Genomic DNA, 18,691 nt, shown 5'->3' with positions numbered 1-18,691 from the left:
TTTTTGGGTATAGCTTCCCCTCTTGTTTCTCCTAAAGGAGAAATAGAGGGTTTGTTCATAACAATAAATCTTTTAGAAGTAAAGAGTGTTTGGGAAGCTTAATGAATGTTTGCAGTCTGCTATTAAAATCCCCACCTTTGTTGTAGCTCAAGGGAGCCTTTCTTCTTTTCTCTGTGCCTTTAGGAGATACGAAAGTATCTTCAATTTGCCCTTGTTCTCACATTGCTGAGAAGAAATGACCATTATTTGCTACAAGAAGACATAGCTCCTGGGATTTTGACTTCTAGAGTAGGATATTGGATAGCAGGGCTTTACAGCTTATGTCCCCTTGCTTCTGCTGGCTGGTTGCAAGTGCAGCACTTACAATCATGCCTCAGCACACCCACTTTCAAAATGTGCTAATTCCTTCGTGTATGGGAAGGATCCTTCAAATTCCTTGAATAAAAGGTACTTTATAAGGTCAAAATATTATCACTGGAGACCAGGATGTTTTGTTGTCTAATGCTGATCACATGGGCTTTCACAGTGTCTTTTTAAAAAAATAGTGCATAGTGGAGAAAATACTGCTCATCTGCTGGAGGACAACTTGGGGATTTATTTTTATTTTTTTATTTTTCAGAGGACAAACACGTGTATGTATATTGATTTTTCTTAACCTTTTGTTTTGTTGGTAGCTGGTTGAAGCAGCTTTTGTACTCTGAAACAAGCAACCTGGCATTTAGCAAATGCTATTTTTTTGAGGGATCTTGTCAGATTTTTAATTGGTAAATGTGTCTGCCTTTTATTTATTGTTACTTTTTTTTTTCCAATTAAAGGTTGCTATTTTTTAAAACTGGCCTTTAATAGCTGCTTTAATTGGGGGAAAACAAACTTTAGCAGTGACTCCATAAGACCTTATTGAAATCTTTGTGTTAAGCTTTCACACAGGCAAACACATACAGCAGGTATCTGCAGATACGGCAAAAAACCTTGCATGTATTTTATTTTTCACAAGTGGAATTCTTTTTCCTTTTAACGCCTCTCGGCTATTATTTTCATTATGTTTACAGTGAACTCTGTTAAATGGATTATCACTAATGATCTGCCATTTGGTCTTTTTCTAAAGCAATAGAACTGATATCTCAGTTTGAGATGTAGAGTGAGAAGGATGAATGTATACCTGTTGCCCTCATTGTTGCATTTGAAAATAGCTGTTACGAGAAATAAGGCTGAGTTACTCCGATCTGTATACACCGTAATGGTCTCTTAAAACTGCTTTTATTGCTAAAGGTGTTCTCCAATGTTATAAAAGTAGTGGTTCTTCTATGAGGCAAGTAGCTCAGAAATTCATTGAGAATAAATTGTATTTGGTGGAGTATGGTTTTAAATGATAAATTTTACTGAAATGATTGTGAGGTTCTTGCCAGATATGCATACATTTTATACAAGTGTTGGCTTGTAGCTTCATATAGACACTTTATTGAATTTTAATATTAACAGTAGGTGAGGGTGCATACGTGAACACACAACCATATGCAGAAGGAAGTATGTGTGATCATGCCCTGTTTAAAAGTTCAAGTTACTCTATTTTCCAGCTCTTACTTCAGCTTTAAACAATGCACTGTGCAAAGCTGGAGTTCAGACTACTCTTAAAAAACTAGGAAGTAGAAGTAGTTGGTTTTGTTAAAAAATTATTACATGTTCTGTGGTTTCAACTGTTCTGAAGATGTTGCCTCCAACAGCTCTTCGTTCCAGTGCAGTATTGAAACCTTCTGGTTGATAATGAAATCTCCAAAGCCTCTTGCTGATTCATGCATGGCCACTGTTCTGATGCTACGTGATGTCAAGGATGGGTTCATAGTGCAGAGGGGCCAATGGCTCCTTAAATACTCTTCATCTTTTAATCATCCAGGTGGCAGGTCTGAGTCGCATTGTCCTGCTTCTGCTCTTGCAAATTTGAAAATACTGATCCTTAGGGCTTCTGTTTTCTCCTGGGAATGTGGTAATTCAAAAAGCTGTGTTGGCTTTTTGGATTTAGAATTCATTATGGAAAAAGGTAGAGCTGGTACCTGTGGTCTCCTATACATGGAGATAGTCCTGGACAGGTTGTCACGTAGTAGGGAGGTAGCTAGGTCACTCTGCTTGTGCCTGTAGTTGTAACTGGCATCTCATGGGTTGGTCTGTCTGTCTGCATCCCTTTTCTGAGGCAGAAAATGGTGTGCAGTTGGTGTCGGGGTTTTGCCTGTGTGGTATTGTTTTTTCATCTTCATGCAGGGCTGTTGGAGACAGCTAAGAAGAGTGACTTGTTCTGTTGAAGTCATAATCTTAAATGACTGAGTCTAGTATTTGTTTCAGAAATCAGCTGATCACTAGCTATACTTATATGGTTTGTATTGATGTGGTAAAATTTGATTAAGGGTTGATTAATTTAGCAAAATAAAGCATTCCATGATGATATTTGATATGGCTGTAGGCTGCTCAGCCTTTACACTGCAGCTATATATATATGAAAGTCTTCAATGATAAAAAGATCATCAACTTTTGTTGAGAATGCTTTAACCAACTGTGTAAGCAGCATGAAAGATTAATGGAATGTAAGTAGAGGAGTGAAATGTTTTATAATGCTCTGTTTACTTTGTATGTTTAACAGCATTTTGAAGAGACTGGGTTCTGCCTTTTCTTGTAGTGGAGTGAGTTATTTCTTTGTTTGCACAGTGGTGATCTAGTTGTCTGGAGGATGAGTGCCTTGTGTTCCCTTTGAGGGTGGAGCATGCTGGCCTCAGGATTTTACTTTTTTTTTTTTTAATTAAGGCGAAGATCCTTTATAATTTTATAGTCAGTTTACAGTGAATACCCCATTTCCCATGCCAATTGACTTACAATGTGCAGTTTTTGACTTCCTTTTTTACAGCACCTCATTGTTGCCATGAAGGGAGGCGTTTGTCTCCTGAACGTATTGATGCATTTCCTCAAATCCAGAATTTCATAGGAACAATCAGCTAACCTATGAAAATGAGAAAACATTCAACATGTTGTTACTGAGTTAAATTGTTAACTACCTTTTGGATTTTTTTTTTTTTCTTCTGGCTGGCTTTGTTTCATAAGGAACTGACTTTCAGAACTGTTTCAATGACTCTGCAGAGGTTTCAAAACATGTATTATCAGATTATATTCTTTGAGGTTAAATAGTGCTGGAAGCTGTAGATCACCCCATTTGGGACTTGTCTTTAAGACAACAGTTTTCAATTATAAAATTCAAATAAGTCTATTTAGTTTAATGAACCTCTAGAAATTTGTAGAGTAGTTTAGACAGTGTGTCAAAGTACAGTGGTTCTTGTCCCAGGGTGCCTTAAAAAGCTTTTTCATTGTGCTCTGTTGAAACATAGCTGCTTGTAAGGTCTCGTGGGGTGGAACAGTAGTTGGGAGGAAGGATACTTGCTGAACTGCTCTAGACAGGCTTTTTTCCCATACAGGATTGGGTTTTTTATACCCATAAAAATAAGGCTTGGGGGGAAAAAAACCCACCCAACCAATGTCTAGATTTTCAGAAAGGACCAGATTTTATTGTTTCCTCACTTAAACATTTTACTCTGATTAACTCAGAGGCTTAAATACTGCTTGTAAGATGCCTCCAGTAAACATTTAATGTGTGTTTGATCTTCGGTGGTGTTTGACAATTTTACTGCAAGGCCCAGTTCTTGAAATCATCAGCATCAGTGTAATGTTCTGTTTCCCTCTACAGCTTTTAGGGCAGGAAAAAGTAATAACAGAGTAATGCATTTTACCGTACAGTATTTCTTGCAGAGCACTTATGTGCATCTTCCATGCATCTGTGAATTCAACATTTGATCCTCCCAACCACTTGCACTTCAAACTCACTGCCACAATTCCTGTGATAATTTGCAACTTGACAGTGTCTGAGTAACTGCCTGGTTATGCTCGCTTCTGCTGGACAGCTGAGACGTGGACAGATGTGCTCTCTCCATCTCAGTTATTTTGTTCCCTTTCCCTCGCATCCTGACCTCTTATCTTTTATTCAGCTGTTGTTGTTTCTTGTCTATTAGATTTCCTTGCCATAAAAGAGCTTGTGCTGTCAGTCTCCGTGTCTGAGCGGTGCCTCTCAATGGGGTGACTGTGTGGCTGGCATTCAAGTGTTAGTGCACGATAAATATCTAGTAATGATCACAACGGTTTAAACTGAAATAAGAGAGCAAATACTGTAATTGCTGTGTGGTCACGGTTGTCAGCAAGAGGTGCCTTATGAAAAGTAACTAAATTCTAACGGGTTTCTTTTTACTCTGCCTTCCCCCCTTCCCCCCCCCTTCTAATACTGAAATCTCCTTGGCACATTGCAGCTATTTCCTGCAGAGAGGAGACTGGTCTTCCTAGAGATCCACAGTGCTCTGCTGAAATGATTTTTTTGCTTCTAGCAACTGCTTTCTTCACTTAACTGACAAATCCTTTGTTGGTCAAAAATTGTTTTAGCTAAGGCTGTGCTTTGATATCTGCTCCCCCGCCAGCCCCCCACCCTGTAACTGACAGAGGCTTGTCATATTCTGGTTTGTCTTTTAGGTCCTTAGTATGGTATAAAATGGAGACTACAGAAACTCCCTCATTCTCTGATTTTCCTTCTTGAAGGGTGATGTTGATAATCGTAGTGGTGTACTATTGATTTTATTGTCTAGAGTGGTGCAAATGTATATGATACATTGTGAAACATACTCAGTTTTTATAATCTTAACATGTAGTACCTACCCAGCACTTTTTTATCTGCAGATTTCAAAGATGGACAGTAAGAATTATTGTTTAACTGTTGTCCACGCTAAAATGTTGAAAACCTTGCCCAATTTCTTCAGAAGGGATGGATCATACTGCATCCCTTAAACTTTGGATTTTGCCCAAAGCTGTAGTGTGTATTTCAGAAGCTTCTTCTGTTCAACAGATTTCTGGCATTGTTTTTACTGGAGAGAAAGGTTACAACATAAGTGAGTCCTGTAAGTTGGCCACACTTCTAAACATAGCCTTAGCTTTCACCAAGACAAACTTTAATCCAGGCTGTGTTGTACGCAGTTGATACCACAAGCTGTCTGTGTTATTGTAGCTTCAGAAATGTTTTAAGGGGAGAAACTGGGAGGCTTAAGGTGGCATGTGATAATGGTGCACAATAATGTAGAAACAGGTGGCAGAAAGTTTACTGTGGATCACTGTTAAAACTGAAGCTTTGTTTGATCGCCCCAGTGATTCAGCACTCCTTTTTATTCCACATCACTAAAATGTTCGTTTTCCTGATCAGATGAGAAACATTTAAATTTGATCGGCTTGCATTTGGGTTTTTTGTTGGTGTTTCCCACTGTCTTTAATGAGTGTTTGCATTTGAATAAGTGATGCTGAATGAAGGCAAGTGAATTATGTGTTTAAAGAAACCAGATCCAGAAGTAACAGAAGATTCTTCCTGGATTTCCAAGCTGCTCCTGTGCCTCATGTAGTATTCTTTTCTGCCTTAAACCACAAATATTTGCTTATGTCTGCTCTGATACTGTGGAGCAGAGGAAGAGAAGGTCTACAGGGACACACTGGTGCTGAACACCTACAGCAACGGTCAAAAGCAGCACGGACTTCAACGCTCCTCTCTTGTAAGAATTGTCTAGAGTATTGCAGGTGCTAACTTTGCATTAATTTTCTAGAATGCATATTTGCATTTTCCATGCAATGTCTTTTCTTTCATTTTTAATAAAAAATAAAAATAATAAATATAATTAAAAAACCCAGCAGAATCATAATGCCCACATACTGTTACTATAGTGTTCTTCCTTTGAAACAAATTTTCTAGTCAAGAAATTGATAATTAAGACTGTTTACTATCCATAGCCTAGCAGTAATCATACTTAACATTGCCTGTTTTACCTACCCTAAGGCCAGCCAAGTTATCCACCCAACATAGCTGAAAGCATCAGAAAAAGAAAATCTACAGAAATGAAACATTTATTATTCATTAACATTTTTCCCTTAAAATTGACACTTAATCTAATTTTCTTGGTGTTTTATTGGGTAGATAGGAAGCTAACAGTGGGCTGGCAAAAGAAATTACTTGTCTGCCCTGGAAAACTGACTGAAGCCCTTGATAATACAAGCTGTGTGGGCAAATATGAGACTTCTCCATGTAAACAAATTCTTGTTGAGTCTCAAATCTGATTCCTGCTGGAGTGGTGATTTTTGAGGCTGGTGTCTGTAAATGGATAGTCTTGAAGGTTGTTAACTTCCTTTTGCCACAGTGCAAAATATTAGGGATTGAGGGGGACAACCAAATAGCAGGGTTTGGTAGAAAAAACACTAATGAATGAAATGCAGTGGCAGGGAACTAGATGAAGCAGGAGTGGTGTGGCTTGCACCCTGAATTCAGGTTCAGAAGGCCGAAAGCCTGTGTGTGCTGTAAGGGCACTCAGCATGTTGCAAAATGAACCAGTGTTGGACTGTGGGCATTTGGAAATCAAATTCATGGATTTGTGTCTAGATCAGAGACAAGTTTTGTTATTGGTCCTTGTAGAATAAAAGAGGGGAAGATAGAGTTGAGTTGCTTCTCTGATGCTTCAGACTGAGGTAGATCGCATGTGCTGAAACTAAATCTTTACTGTCAAGCAGGAAAATAAATGTGAAAATGCAGATGGAGGAGATTCATTCATTCATGCCTCCCTTTGAGAGGAAAATGAGTGGATTTGTTTAGGAACCCAGTGTTTTCCACTTCTGTACATGTCTCTGTGAACAAAATACTCAGTCCCCTTGAAACTTTGTGGTTCAGCAGCCCGTATCGCCAGCCTGAGCTCTTTGGCACTGTGGCTGCCTGAAGTACCTGCAATGATGCCTGTTGCTGGCTTTGCAAAGGCTTTTCCTACTGAAAAGTCACAGGATGCTCCAGGAAGAGCATTTCTTAGTAACTACCCATGTGGCTATTCTCAGTTTTTGTTAAGCTTGTTGATATGGGGACTGAGCGAAGAAGTCTGTCATGCATTTCATTCACATCAGAGCTTATTTTGTAGTAGTTCATTCATGCAGATAAGCTGTGCACGTTTGCAGGAACATGGGTGTTACACAGAATAAAGATTAATCTGTGTGTGGTGCCCTGTAGTGCTAGGAGCTATGATGTTAAGTCCTGTTTTGGGGTTGGAGTGCATTTGAAGCTCAAAAATAGCATGTTATTAACGGAGCTGAATCCCTTCATAGTTTGGCAGCTGATCTCTGCAGCATTTCTGTACTTCTGTAGTTATCTATTGGGACACATGATGTGTAGTGCAATGGGATTTGTTTTTTTCTGCTGTTGAATAGCTTAGTGGACATCACGTTCTTGCAGTTCACAGCAATGAAGGAAATGTATTACCTTGTGAAGAAATTATGGCTTGTTTTCTGTCCTTTTTCATCACGTGAGTGTTGTTTTTTGTGGTGTTTGAATGTGGGAGAGTTTGCTTCCCACCTGCACCCCCTTTCCCTTCTTCCCTACCTTAATGTATCACAGTGTAGGAGTAAATTTACAGAGGATATGAGATTGTGTGGTAGCTCTGCAGTCCAGGCACCTGTGGATCTTGGACAGGTCTATGAAAGACATTGATTTGTCAAAACACAAAGAAACAGCTAGCACTAAGTCTGCAGTGTGAGAATAACTTGTTATGTAGTGTATGGAGTCTGCTGGTGTTAGTTGTTGTTGGTACCAGATTAATTACATTGGTTCCTAGAGAAAAGTTTCTTTTATCCCTGCTTAATGTGTTGCATTTTCAAAGTGCTGTATGTATTTACTATGGTAAATAGTAGCTACAGTCTTGTAGTATTTTCTGCATTATGAAAATGAGACATTGTGTGACTTTCTCAGAGCTCTTTAGTGTTTCAGTGAGAGAAGCATTTAATTTTGCTCAGAGGAAAATGCTGAGACTGAGGTCTGTGGAGAGAAAAAAGTTTTAATGACTCAATTGGCTTTTCCAGCTGCTTCAAAACACTTTTCTGTGTTGAGCATTTATAGGTAAGCATCTATAATTCAGAAATCTTGCCTTCCAGTGTTTTGGGTCAGTCCCTAGGTTTTGATGGTTGTTGAATTGCTGGAAAGCACCAGGTGAAAGTAGTTTCAAATGTGCTTTTGGGTCCTAATTGTGCCAACAGGTCTGAGACACTTTATTCCTTCATCTGTGGTGCTGAGGATGGAGCACTCTTCTGGAGCTGGGAGTTTGTTCACTTTTCTAGAAAGGTATAGCCTCTTGCAGAAATGGCAGAGATGGCAATTATATTTGACCAATGTGAATACATATTCTTACATATTTACCTCTCGAAACCAGATATTCCTGTCTTTGTGAGCAGTTGTAGCAGTTTAAGGCTTTAGGCATCTTGTAGAATGACAGTGCTTCAGGACTCCTGTAAAAGTCTTTCCACCTAGTTATTTGAGTGGGATGCTGGAAAGTGGAGATGAAAAATGCTTGTGATCCACAGATCAAGTTCTGCTGAAATGAGTAGTCCCAATGGACTGTTTTTACTAATCTAATCCCAGTGTAAATTCACTGACCTCAGGGGAAATAGCAGGGTCTGGGTTTTTTCTTGGTTTTTTGAACTATGCTGGTTATCCCCGATAAAGGCATTTCAGGATTGTGTCTGATTATCTTCTCTACCTTGTGTTCCATATGCAGAATTGACTACGGTGAATTAAGCATTTTGCATTTGTGTAATCTGTATTTTGAACTCTGTAAAATCAAAAGTCAATGAGATTTGGCTCAATGAGGTTCTGTTTTACTGTAGCATAAAAATGTCTCTTAACAGACTAACATCCAGGTAGAATTATTCTAATCCTATTGAGCTCTTGGTAATGAGACAGGCATATGCAGCCATCCAGCTGCCAAGTATAAATTACAGGTATTTTACAGGGGAGGCGGATTCTCATTTAGAAAAATGAAAATGAAAAAACAAGTGAACTGATCAGGGAATCCTACTGGAGAACCCCACCAAATTCATAACCTGCATGTACTCAATATCTAAACTGACGTTCCTTCTGCTTGTCATATGTTTTGAATGCTTTTGTTTTGTGGGGAGTTCTAAAAAGCTAATGTATATTTATTATTGCTTCCTAATCCTGTCCTGTTTTATAATTCCCTCTTCAAAGTTGTTTCTGCAAGGTTCCTTTCCCAAACAATTTTGATCCTTTCTATTTGGCAAACAGTGTGTTGACTTTTCTTCTTCCTTGCCACACATTTTAATAGAACAGAAAAAAGCAAAGATGCCCTTGGCTTACTTTTCTGCAGTGTTAGCAGGAACATATATAATCTCGAGAATATTAATTATTCCTTGCTTTGTTTTTTTTTTGTGTGCAGTGCAAGAAAAAGAAATGGCTCCTGTACCAAGGGGCTTAGGTAGGAAATTGAGGTATACAGAGTAAGGTTTTGGATTCAAAGTGACATTGTGCATTTTTGTAGTTACAGATGCTGCTAAACTTCAAGGTTTTAATATTGTGGTTTTGAAGGAGGAAAATACATGGTAATGAATTACTGGAGTAGAGAGAAAGCAGTGAGTTAAGTTTTGGTTTAAGTAGGTAAAGTGAGACCTCATCTAATATAGTGACTTGAGAAGAATGAGTAGAAGGGTCTTACTGGTGGCTGTAAGCAGTTGTAAGTATAGCCATGGTGGACAACAATGTGTATTATTGTCTGAGGAAAAAGTTCAATGTGATTTTTAAAAGAAATGCAGAAGAGTCATTCTCAGTTTTATAGCACACTTCTTTCTGACATTTTGATTGGAAACAGCTTTGCTTCCTCTTACTTATATATTGCTATTTGCATCCATTAAAGAATGGTTTTACTTTTCTCTAAGTGCTCTTTGATGATTCTTCAGTATGTCTTTGTGGAGTGGATCACATGTGCACTTTGCTGTTCTCCAGCCATTAATCCAGGCTCCCATAATGACTGGAAATAACAAAGTTCTAAAACCAAAACCTTAAGCTTCTGAAACTTGCTGGTCTTTCAGTCAAAGAAATGAAAAAGTAGTCTCTGATGTTGCTTTTCTCCATTTAGATCTTGGGTTGTGATTTAAACTTCTATCCATAAAGTGTTGAATTATTTATCCCTTTTGGCATAGTAAGCGGTCCCTTTAATGTTTTGAACTAGAACAGACTAAAGGGCCATAAAACATAGGTAAATTTCTTGGGCAAAATACAAATAGGTTATTTTTATTGATGATTGTTTCCACATTATTTTCCCAAAAAAGGTAATTAAAGAAAGCAAGAGGTTCCCAATACAGGTGCTAATTCTGGAAACATTTCCCAGCTGGTGCATCTGATAGAGCCAGCTGGAAATCTTGGAATGTGGCAGCTGACTAGGCCTGAAACTTCCATTGAATTAAGTCTTGCAGGTTAGGATCACAGCCTGGAAAAAAATGGTAATGGTGTGTTAATTTGGTTTTATCCTTGGTGCGCATGTCCCTGGGATATACAAAGCCATATTTTGCAGAAGTGTTTTGTTAATTCTTCCTTTCTCCCCCTTCCTGCTGCCTGACAGCATAGTGGCTTCACCTGGAACTGTGCAAGTATGGTCCATGGTTGTCTTGTCTCTTTGCTGGTCTGGATGCTGAAATACCCTGGTAAGGTGAAGGGAAGGCCCTGTGTTGGCACTTACTGTATGTATGTTTGTGTGTACATGCGCAGGAGTCTGTAACATCACCTCCAGCACCTCCGAAACATTACTCAGATTTAGGTGGTCTATATTAGTGAAGTATTCCAGAGGATAAGACCAAAGAAATGCTCCTTTGAGGCTGATTAATGGTTCTTCCAGCCCGGTAGTTTTTCTCCAACAATGGTAATATGAAATGTTCGAGAGAGGATGGAGGTCTGGCCACTTGTTGTGTCCACTGCCTCTCTTATTTTTCCCTAGTGTCTGGAGTTGTTGAGTTAGTCATGTTGGAGGATACATTCCAGCAAGTTTTTCAGTGTTTGTCTTGACCTGTTGTCTGTGAATACATTTAAGTACTTTTTCTGAACCTGCTGATGCTTCTTAAACTGATCTGTTAGTTTCAACAAGTCCCTCTAGTTCTAGTAGGGTATGATTTGGTGAAAAACTGTTTTGCATTTACATTATTGATCTTGTTTCTGACTTCTGCAGACCTCAGTTGTATCTTTTTTCCAGACTTTCTTTTCCAAGCTGAAGAATCTTGGCCTTAGTGTTTCTGCAGAGAACAGCTGCTTTAATCCCCTCTGTTGTGTTAGTTGCCCCTCGAAGGGCAACAGAGGAGGGGCAGGTCAGAACTGTGCACATTGCTCCAAGTATGGCCGTAGTAAGGTTTTATACAGCATTAGTGATTCCTTTGTCTTGCTCTTATTGTTGGATTCTGAGCTATCTCTGCATATTAAGCTCATGATTCAGAGAACTGTTGAGTGTAGAAAAAGACTTAATTGGCAACTATATTCCCAGTATGTGCTGCTGAGGTTCCTGAAGTCAGGTTGGATGGAATGGAGCTTTGAGGCCTGCAGATTCCTATTACCTTTCTTTTTAAGATGGGTTGGCAATATTTCCGTACTACTGCTGGCTGTGTTGTGGATTTGAAAGATGAGGTTTTCGGAGTTTAAACTCTGTGAGAAGGTGTGTAGTGCTCAGCCACATGGGCTGGCTCTTTACCCCCTAAAGCATCTTGATTCTGCTGAAGGGGGCAGCAAATGTATATTACATATCTCAGCAGACAAATGGTAAAATGGCAACTAAGATTTATCCTTTTAGTTAGATGTTGTCATTTTATCATTTCAGTAGGAATGAACTCGTGGTATTTCACAAAGGCTTCTGTTATCCACCTGTACTAGCTTTGTCCTTCTTTTGACATGTTTTGTGGTTTCTAAGTTACAGTTCCTGTTGTGACTTCTCAGGCTTCATAAACATCTATTTTGTCTGTGCAAATGTCAAGTGTTTTTAGCAAAAAATATTTTTCCTGTAGAAGGCAAGTTAAACTTACAAGGACAAAAACAACTGGGCAGCACAATTTGAATCTGCTTAAAACCCACAGTTTTGATTAGAAGTTGTTAGGAAGCCTGAGTTGGGCAGGAGCATTAGGAAAGTCTTGAGACATCTACTGACATTACAGTGATGTAGTCTTATCCTTGGAGAAAGATCTTAAGCTTTTATATCAAACTACTAGCATTGCAGATGGATTCAAGCCAAAGCTTCAACAGCTTTGGCAAATTAAGAATTTTGAAATTGAATTTTCCTTAATTAAAACTAAATCTTTTCTAATCTGTGATATAGACCAATTCGGTTCTGCTGCTACATTGTCTAGAGCAATCCATGATTTTCCTGCAATCTATAATGCAGGTTAGAGAGATTCGATGTTTTCATTAACTACAGAGACAAGCAATACTGTTCAGCTTCAAACTCAAACAATATGTCAATTTCTAAAAAGGATATATACATTTGTCTAGTGTAACCCATGCTGAAGAACATTCTCCTAGCAAAAATAAGCAGTTCTTTACAAAGAAAGCATATTTATCTGCAAGAGCTCTTAATGGAGGATGATTTGCTGCCAAACACAATCTTGCACTTGCTTTCTGCTCATCTGTTATAGCATGAACCCAAACTTCATGCTATTTTTAATACTGCTGCATTAAGAGTATGCTTAGCTTTGTTTCCTAGCACATCTTCATGCCTTACTTTGAAGTGTTTACATGACCCCTGCTAAGAGTGTTGAATGTTCAGCAGTACTTGGTGTGTGTAATCTTAGCTCGCTTGTTTGAGTAACCAGTGTTGTGTATTCCCCAGGTGAGAAAGAGAAACTGGGCCACAAGGACATAGAATGTGCCTGCGGAGCCCGTTCCACTCAAATGTGGATATTTACATCAGAAGTCTGTAGTAGCCAAGAGCTGTGTGTAGCTCATGCTATAGTGTCAAGATGCAGTCTGCAACGTGAGGGTGCTGTAAGCACAATGTTAGAGGTCTGTGGTGGAGCAGAAGCTGTAACCGAGATTTCTTAATACCAGGCTTATTTTGTAATCACTGTTCTTACTTTTCAGATCCCTTTTGCATGATATTAAAGTGCTTTGGTACAGTACAATTAAAAAAAAAAAGATCTTTGTAAAACCATTATTTAGGACACGACTAAGAATGTTTGGCGGTAGAATATTAATGTAAAAACATTGGAAAGCATTCCTGTTTCTGTAGCTACAATGAAGTGTGGAACTTTAAGTGATACAAATAATTTTATGCATCGGAAGAAGCTACTCTGTCAGTGGAATGAGGAAGGGGGTTCTCATCTCAGCATGTTCTCAGCACCCTTGTCTCCTGTGAAATGTGCAGCTCTTGGTATTTGGGAGTGGGGAGGAGGGTGTGAGGCTCCCATGCTGATAGTCTGAGGCATAACAAAAGAAAGAGGATCTCTTCTCTTCATTCCCATGTGGTATCTGTTATGGCCTTCTGCCACTGCCATCTGAAAGTGAAAAGAAGTGTTAAAACTGTAAAATACATCACTTGGGTACATTGTCTTCTTTTAGGGTGTTACAGGATATATTTGGGCTGTAATTCCTCTGTCCTCCTTGGTAGTTGAGTAGGACAAGTGTGTGTGTGCTCTTGTCCTCCTTGTGCGCTCTTCCATATGGTAGTACAGATTTGCTTGCTCACTTGAGTTTTCTTAGCTGCTCTTTCTGGGATTGTGATCTCCTGTGAAATGGATGCTTTTCCTTTTTAAAGATGGAGTCCTTGAGTAGGTGGTACAGCCTGTTGTTTTTGTTTGAGGGGAAGAAAGAGTAGTGAACTGGAAGTTTTGGGTATGTCGTCTTGACTTTCTGAGAGGGAGGGAGCATTTCTTGTATGTTTCTTTGTTTACATTTGTTTGAGAAGAGCTTTTGCACTTGAGTTCTACTAGTTTCCTATTGCGTTGAGCAACTCGGGAAAATCTGTCAAGTATTAACCCTTCTGTCCTGCTTGTGATACGGTGAAAAACCTAAAAACTCTGCTGCAGACAGAAGCTGCATAGATAATAGAAACATTAACACCCGAGAAAGAGCAATGGCTGGGAGCTCAGCACTTAGCACTTCGAGAAAGGACAATTAGTACCGACTTAGATGAGCTCAACAAGAATGCAAATAAGGAGCCTTCAGATGAGGACGTGCTAACTGCTAAAAGTAAACAATCTAGGGTAAAATAATGGTGGTAGTAGGAATTAAGTGACCTCCCACTCAAATGGCCCCCACCCCGAAGAGGTGGATCCCATGACCGGAGATCATGGGGATATAGATTAGAACCAGCCCAGTGGGCACGTATTGGCTTGGCATGTTTAGAGTGGACAATAAGGAAGAACTAATTGTTAGCCAGCAGACTTTATACACTTGAACAAAAGTTAGATAATGGATGAGGTATAACAACTGTAGTAGATAACAGAAGCTAAACAACAAAGACTGCTAATGTATGCAAAGGTAAGCAGGAACTTTAGGTCACTGCCCAAGAAGGGGAAAAGTACATCTTGAAGAGGTGCCAGGGGGAGGAGATACTGAATTTTCAGAAACCTTATGTATATGCATGACTTGGTATAATAAATACCCGTCTGCTTGTTGAAACGGTGTGCAAGTTAAGAGGAGCGATTCCCCTTGCACCTGGCGCCGCAATAAACACACCTGCTTTATAACTGTCCTCGAGTTGTAGAGTTTGATACTGTGTCAGTTGTCATTGAAGATACTCTTAAATAAACCATGATGAAATGGGTTTCTGTCCTTTGTCTGTTTTTCAATGATTTGCAAGCAGTTCCTGCTTGCGTTCTAACTGTTATTGTAGAGGACAAGTGACAGTTATTGCAAGGAAAGTTGGTATTTTCTTTCTTACTTGATAGCAGGAGATACAGCAGGAGATAGTTTCAGTTTGACTGGACCTCGTTGCTTTAACAAATCCAAAGTGAAAGCAGAGAACAGCAGCTGCGTTCAGCAATGTTTGGTTGTGTGGTGGGTTTTTTTGTCTCCTTCCAACTATTTGACCTTCTCTACATAAATAGCTTAAGAAATCCAGAAAAAAAACCCCAAGAAGTTCTCTCTTATTCCTGGAGGTGTGTTTTTCAGTCTTTTGGGTTGGAAATAATGGCTGTTGTAGTCCTTTACTATTTTTATACTCTTTCAATGTAGGATGCATACCATATTAAGATGGTACTTCAGAGGCCTAAACTGCTGTGATTTAAATGAAGTCTCCACTGTTCATGCTCTGCTGGTTGTATTTTTAAAGGCACCTCACTTTCAGGGTGTAAATGTTCCAGATTTTTTTGAAAGTTTTGATTGTTTCATGATTTTTAAGTATATGATCCAAACCAGTTTGTATGCAGCGAATATTTTTTCAAATATTTTTATTTTTGCTTATGTTTTTGTTGTTAGTTTTAAGTGGTTCAGAAATCAGTAGAGCTACAGAATTCTTCCCTGCTCATTCTTAAGGTTGTGATATACCAGTGTTTAAGTCATAACTACTATTAATGATCCTAAATGAGTTTTCTGTTTTTCACCACAAAGTATCAGTTTTCAATGTCTATATGGCTGATTTAAAACAGAAACCTGTATGGACCATAGCTACCCCTCTAAGGATAAAGGAAGAAGAAAATTCAGGATGGCTTTTTTTGCACAAACCAACTTTTTGAGTGCTGCCTACTATAGCAGATAAGGATATGTCTTTTGCTGTCCCCTGCATCTTTTTGGTACTGCCATGGAATCAATCTAAGTGTGGCTTCTCAATCTGGTGGCAAGATGGGTCTTGGAGGGGTTAAGCGGGGTGAAGAGAAAGAGGGAGAAAGATTACGTTGATTTTTGAGTAGAAATTTATAGTGACGCTGAGAAACATTTGTCTTCTGTGCCAGTGTCATTAAATTTTCAGCAGTTTTGTTGGAATCTTAAACGTCATTGAATTAAAAAAATATTAAAAATCTTACTGGATTATGTTGCTCAAAGGGTACAATAAATGGGGGGTGGGATTGGGGTGGGAATAAGGGCCCGTGGCATTTCTTTGCTGTGCTGGTGTACGTTTGAGAACACATTGACTATTGGAAAGCATGGGTGCACTTTTGGTGGGTTTCTTTATGTGGTTGTGATGCCCCTAGTGTACTTTTGGCAGGTAAGTAGCAGTAACTGCAGTGCTCCTAACAAATAGTTGCACTGATAGGAGTCCAGGGCAGAATTTCTTCTTTATTGTTCTTTGTAAGTAATAAATCGGCATGTATTTCCTATGTTATACTGTGCCCATATTAATGACTCTCTGTAAATATGGTAACTAACAGATAACTTTCCCTTTTCATAAATCTAGTAGTACAGTAAAAGAGCTCCAAAGCAGTTGAAAACTGGGGAACTAATAAAAGCACAATATTTATGGTTTTTTATTTTCTTGAAGTACATTGTGCTTCACTGAATACCAGACAGGCATGCTTACCAGAAATAACCAACACTCAGTAAAGTGTATAAACTAATGCAAGTGGGTAGGTAGTGTGGTTTTTTAGGCAAAGGCTTCCTGTCCTTAGAGATAATTTCAAAATATCCCTATTTTTGTAATATTTTGTCCTTAGGACTTTATCTACCAGTGATGATGTTGAAGATAGAGAGACTGAGAAAGGCCGTCTGGAAGAAGCTTATGAGAAATGTGACCGGGATTTGGATGAGCTGATTGTCCAGCACTACACCGAGCTCACCACTGCGATCCGCACATACCAGAGCATCACAGAGCGCATCACCAACTCACGCAACAAGATCAAACAGGTGATGACTAACTTTGCCTCTGCTCAATAGGTTGTATTCTGGGTACTAATCTGTGTAACACGTCTGCCTTTATCCTGTGTACTGTCTTTGTATTGGTAGTATATAAATGTTGTAGGCTCCCATTTTAACACTTTATTTCTCTCTTTGTTTTTCCAGCTACTGATCAGTCTGAACTAAACTAAAAATTGAATTGAGAAAGCACTGTTACCCACTAATTCTGAACTAGGTCTAATTTTTCAGGTCAATGTGTGGCCTGGTTAGGAATTGACCATCCAGTCCTAAGACACAGCCTGGGACTGCTGTATTACTAGCAACATGTTTTCCATATCATCTCTCCTTGTCTGAGGACACAAGTAATTAAAAAGCAAATGGAGACGTGGATATAAAGCACAAAGCTTTGTGGTGCCTCTGTTTACTTAGTGTCTGGGCGCATTGATCTCAGGTTTTTGAAGTCTTAAGGGCTGCTAAGCTAACACCTTTTCATCTAATCTGTTCATATTTTGATATGTTGACCTTCAACCACCTCCTGAATAGTGTGAGTGATTCATCAGCTTGATTTTGCTTAGAGAATATGAATTTTGGTGTTATTTCCAAACTCAGTTCTGTTGTTAATATACATGAACTCTGTGCCCCTGTATCTTTCTGTACTTTGAGTGCTCACACTTCAGTAGTGTGCCAGTAAATAACTCTAGCACTCTTTGTTGTGAACTTCTTTGACCTGTTCCCTCCCTGCAGGAATAGATTAGTTTGGTCTCCTGTCCCATCTTTTACTTCCTGTGTAGTTTGTTATACCCAAGCTTGGCAAATTAGGCACCAGATTTGTTTGTTGTGTCCTGTTGTCCCACCCTCCACCTCCGCTCTGTGGAGTTCTCAGCTTGAAACCTTTCACAGAAGTGCTTTAGGAGCAGTAGGCTTTTACCCTTCTGGGGCTATGTACTGACCCTTCTGGCTTTTAAAATTCATTTAGCATTTTCAAAGAAAATGAGACCATTCTGGGGCTTTCCAAGGGTAAGAGTTCATTCTAGGATTTATGTACAAAGCTCAGCACTTTGAAAACAGAGATCAATTGCACTAAAATTGAAATAAACTGTAGCCCATGGCCTATTTTCACACAGTGTACTATACTTTGCAGAGGTCAAAACAAACATGTAGGGCGTGACCTTTTGGTCCCGCCTAGAAAAATGACTAAGGGTGAAGGACCTTTGATATTTAAGTTTTCTTATTAGTTTTGGTCAATATATATTGAAGTGGTTTTGACCTAATCTCATGGGAGGCCCCAGATCTGGTTTGTCATCAATCTGTATTACGCTATCAGACTTAATTTTGATGTTCCCCTCCTGTGGAAGGTGGATGATCACACAGGCATTTACTTGCATTAGGAATTGTGGAAGTGTAGATAGTCCAGATCCCTCTGCATATCTACCTTTTGCAGTCAATTGTATGAATTCCTGTTGAGAAAGTCCTGGTTTTGAATCTAGTTTTACATGTGTTACCACTGTAAAACAGGATTATAAGGTAGAAACAGGTTGGCCTTCCAAGGGGAGGATTGCTCTTAAAGACTTGCTGTTCATTCCTTCCCCTACTCCCACATTTAGGTATAGCTGATACTCTTTCTCACAAGGACAGAGGTAGGAATGTCTTGTGAGATTCCTTCTAGCCCCATGATTGTTTTGCTGACCTAATTTGGCTCTGTGTAACAGCAGCCCACTGATGATGGTGCGCTAGGTCAGTGAAACATTTTAATTTAAGGTATTGAACAGGGATTAAGTCTGAAATGATCTCTGCGTGGATTTTATTTTGCCTCTGCTTTTGCAGCAAGCTATGAGACACTTATGTTAGGTTTTCTGTTGGCTGAGGATTTTTCTAGGTTATTCTTTCCAGAAGGACATTTCAGAGTGCAGTGTTGCTGTATTAAAACCTTTGTCTTTTCTGACTCTGGACGGAGACTGTTTTATGTAGCTATTGTTATTTACTGGTTGTCTTTAGTTTGGTCAATCTGTTTCG

The 18,691-nt window shown here is 39.1% G+C and overlaps 1 protein-coding gene across 4 annotated transcripts in view; it reads left to right on the top strand.

The window, feature by feature from the left end:
- Positions 1 to 18,691, top strand: part of EXOC4 (exocyst complex component 4) — a 413,600-nt gene that overhangs the window by 3,057 nt on the left and 391,852 nt on the right. For all 4 annotated transcript variants that reach the window (XM_040594462.1, XM_040594464.1, XM_040594463.1 and 1 more), the window contains exon 2: positions 16,498 to 16,687. In XM_040594462.1, coding sequence (XP_040450396.1) covers positions 16,498 to 16,687 — 190 coding nt within the window. The remainder of the gene's footprint in view (positions 1 to 16,497; positions 16,688 to 18,691) is intronic.

The sequence above is a fragment of the Falco naumanni genome, chromosome 5 (genome assembly GCF_017639655.2).
Source record: "Falco naumanni isolate bFalNau1 chromosome 5, bFalNau1.pat, whole genome shotgun sequence".
Lineage (NCBI taxonomy): Eukaryota > Metazoa > Chordata > Aves > Falconiformes > Falconidae > Falco > Falco naumanni.
Note: the sequence above shows the minus strand (reverse complement) of the source record. Positions and strands in the feature narration are given on the sequence as shown.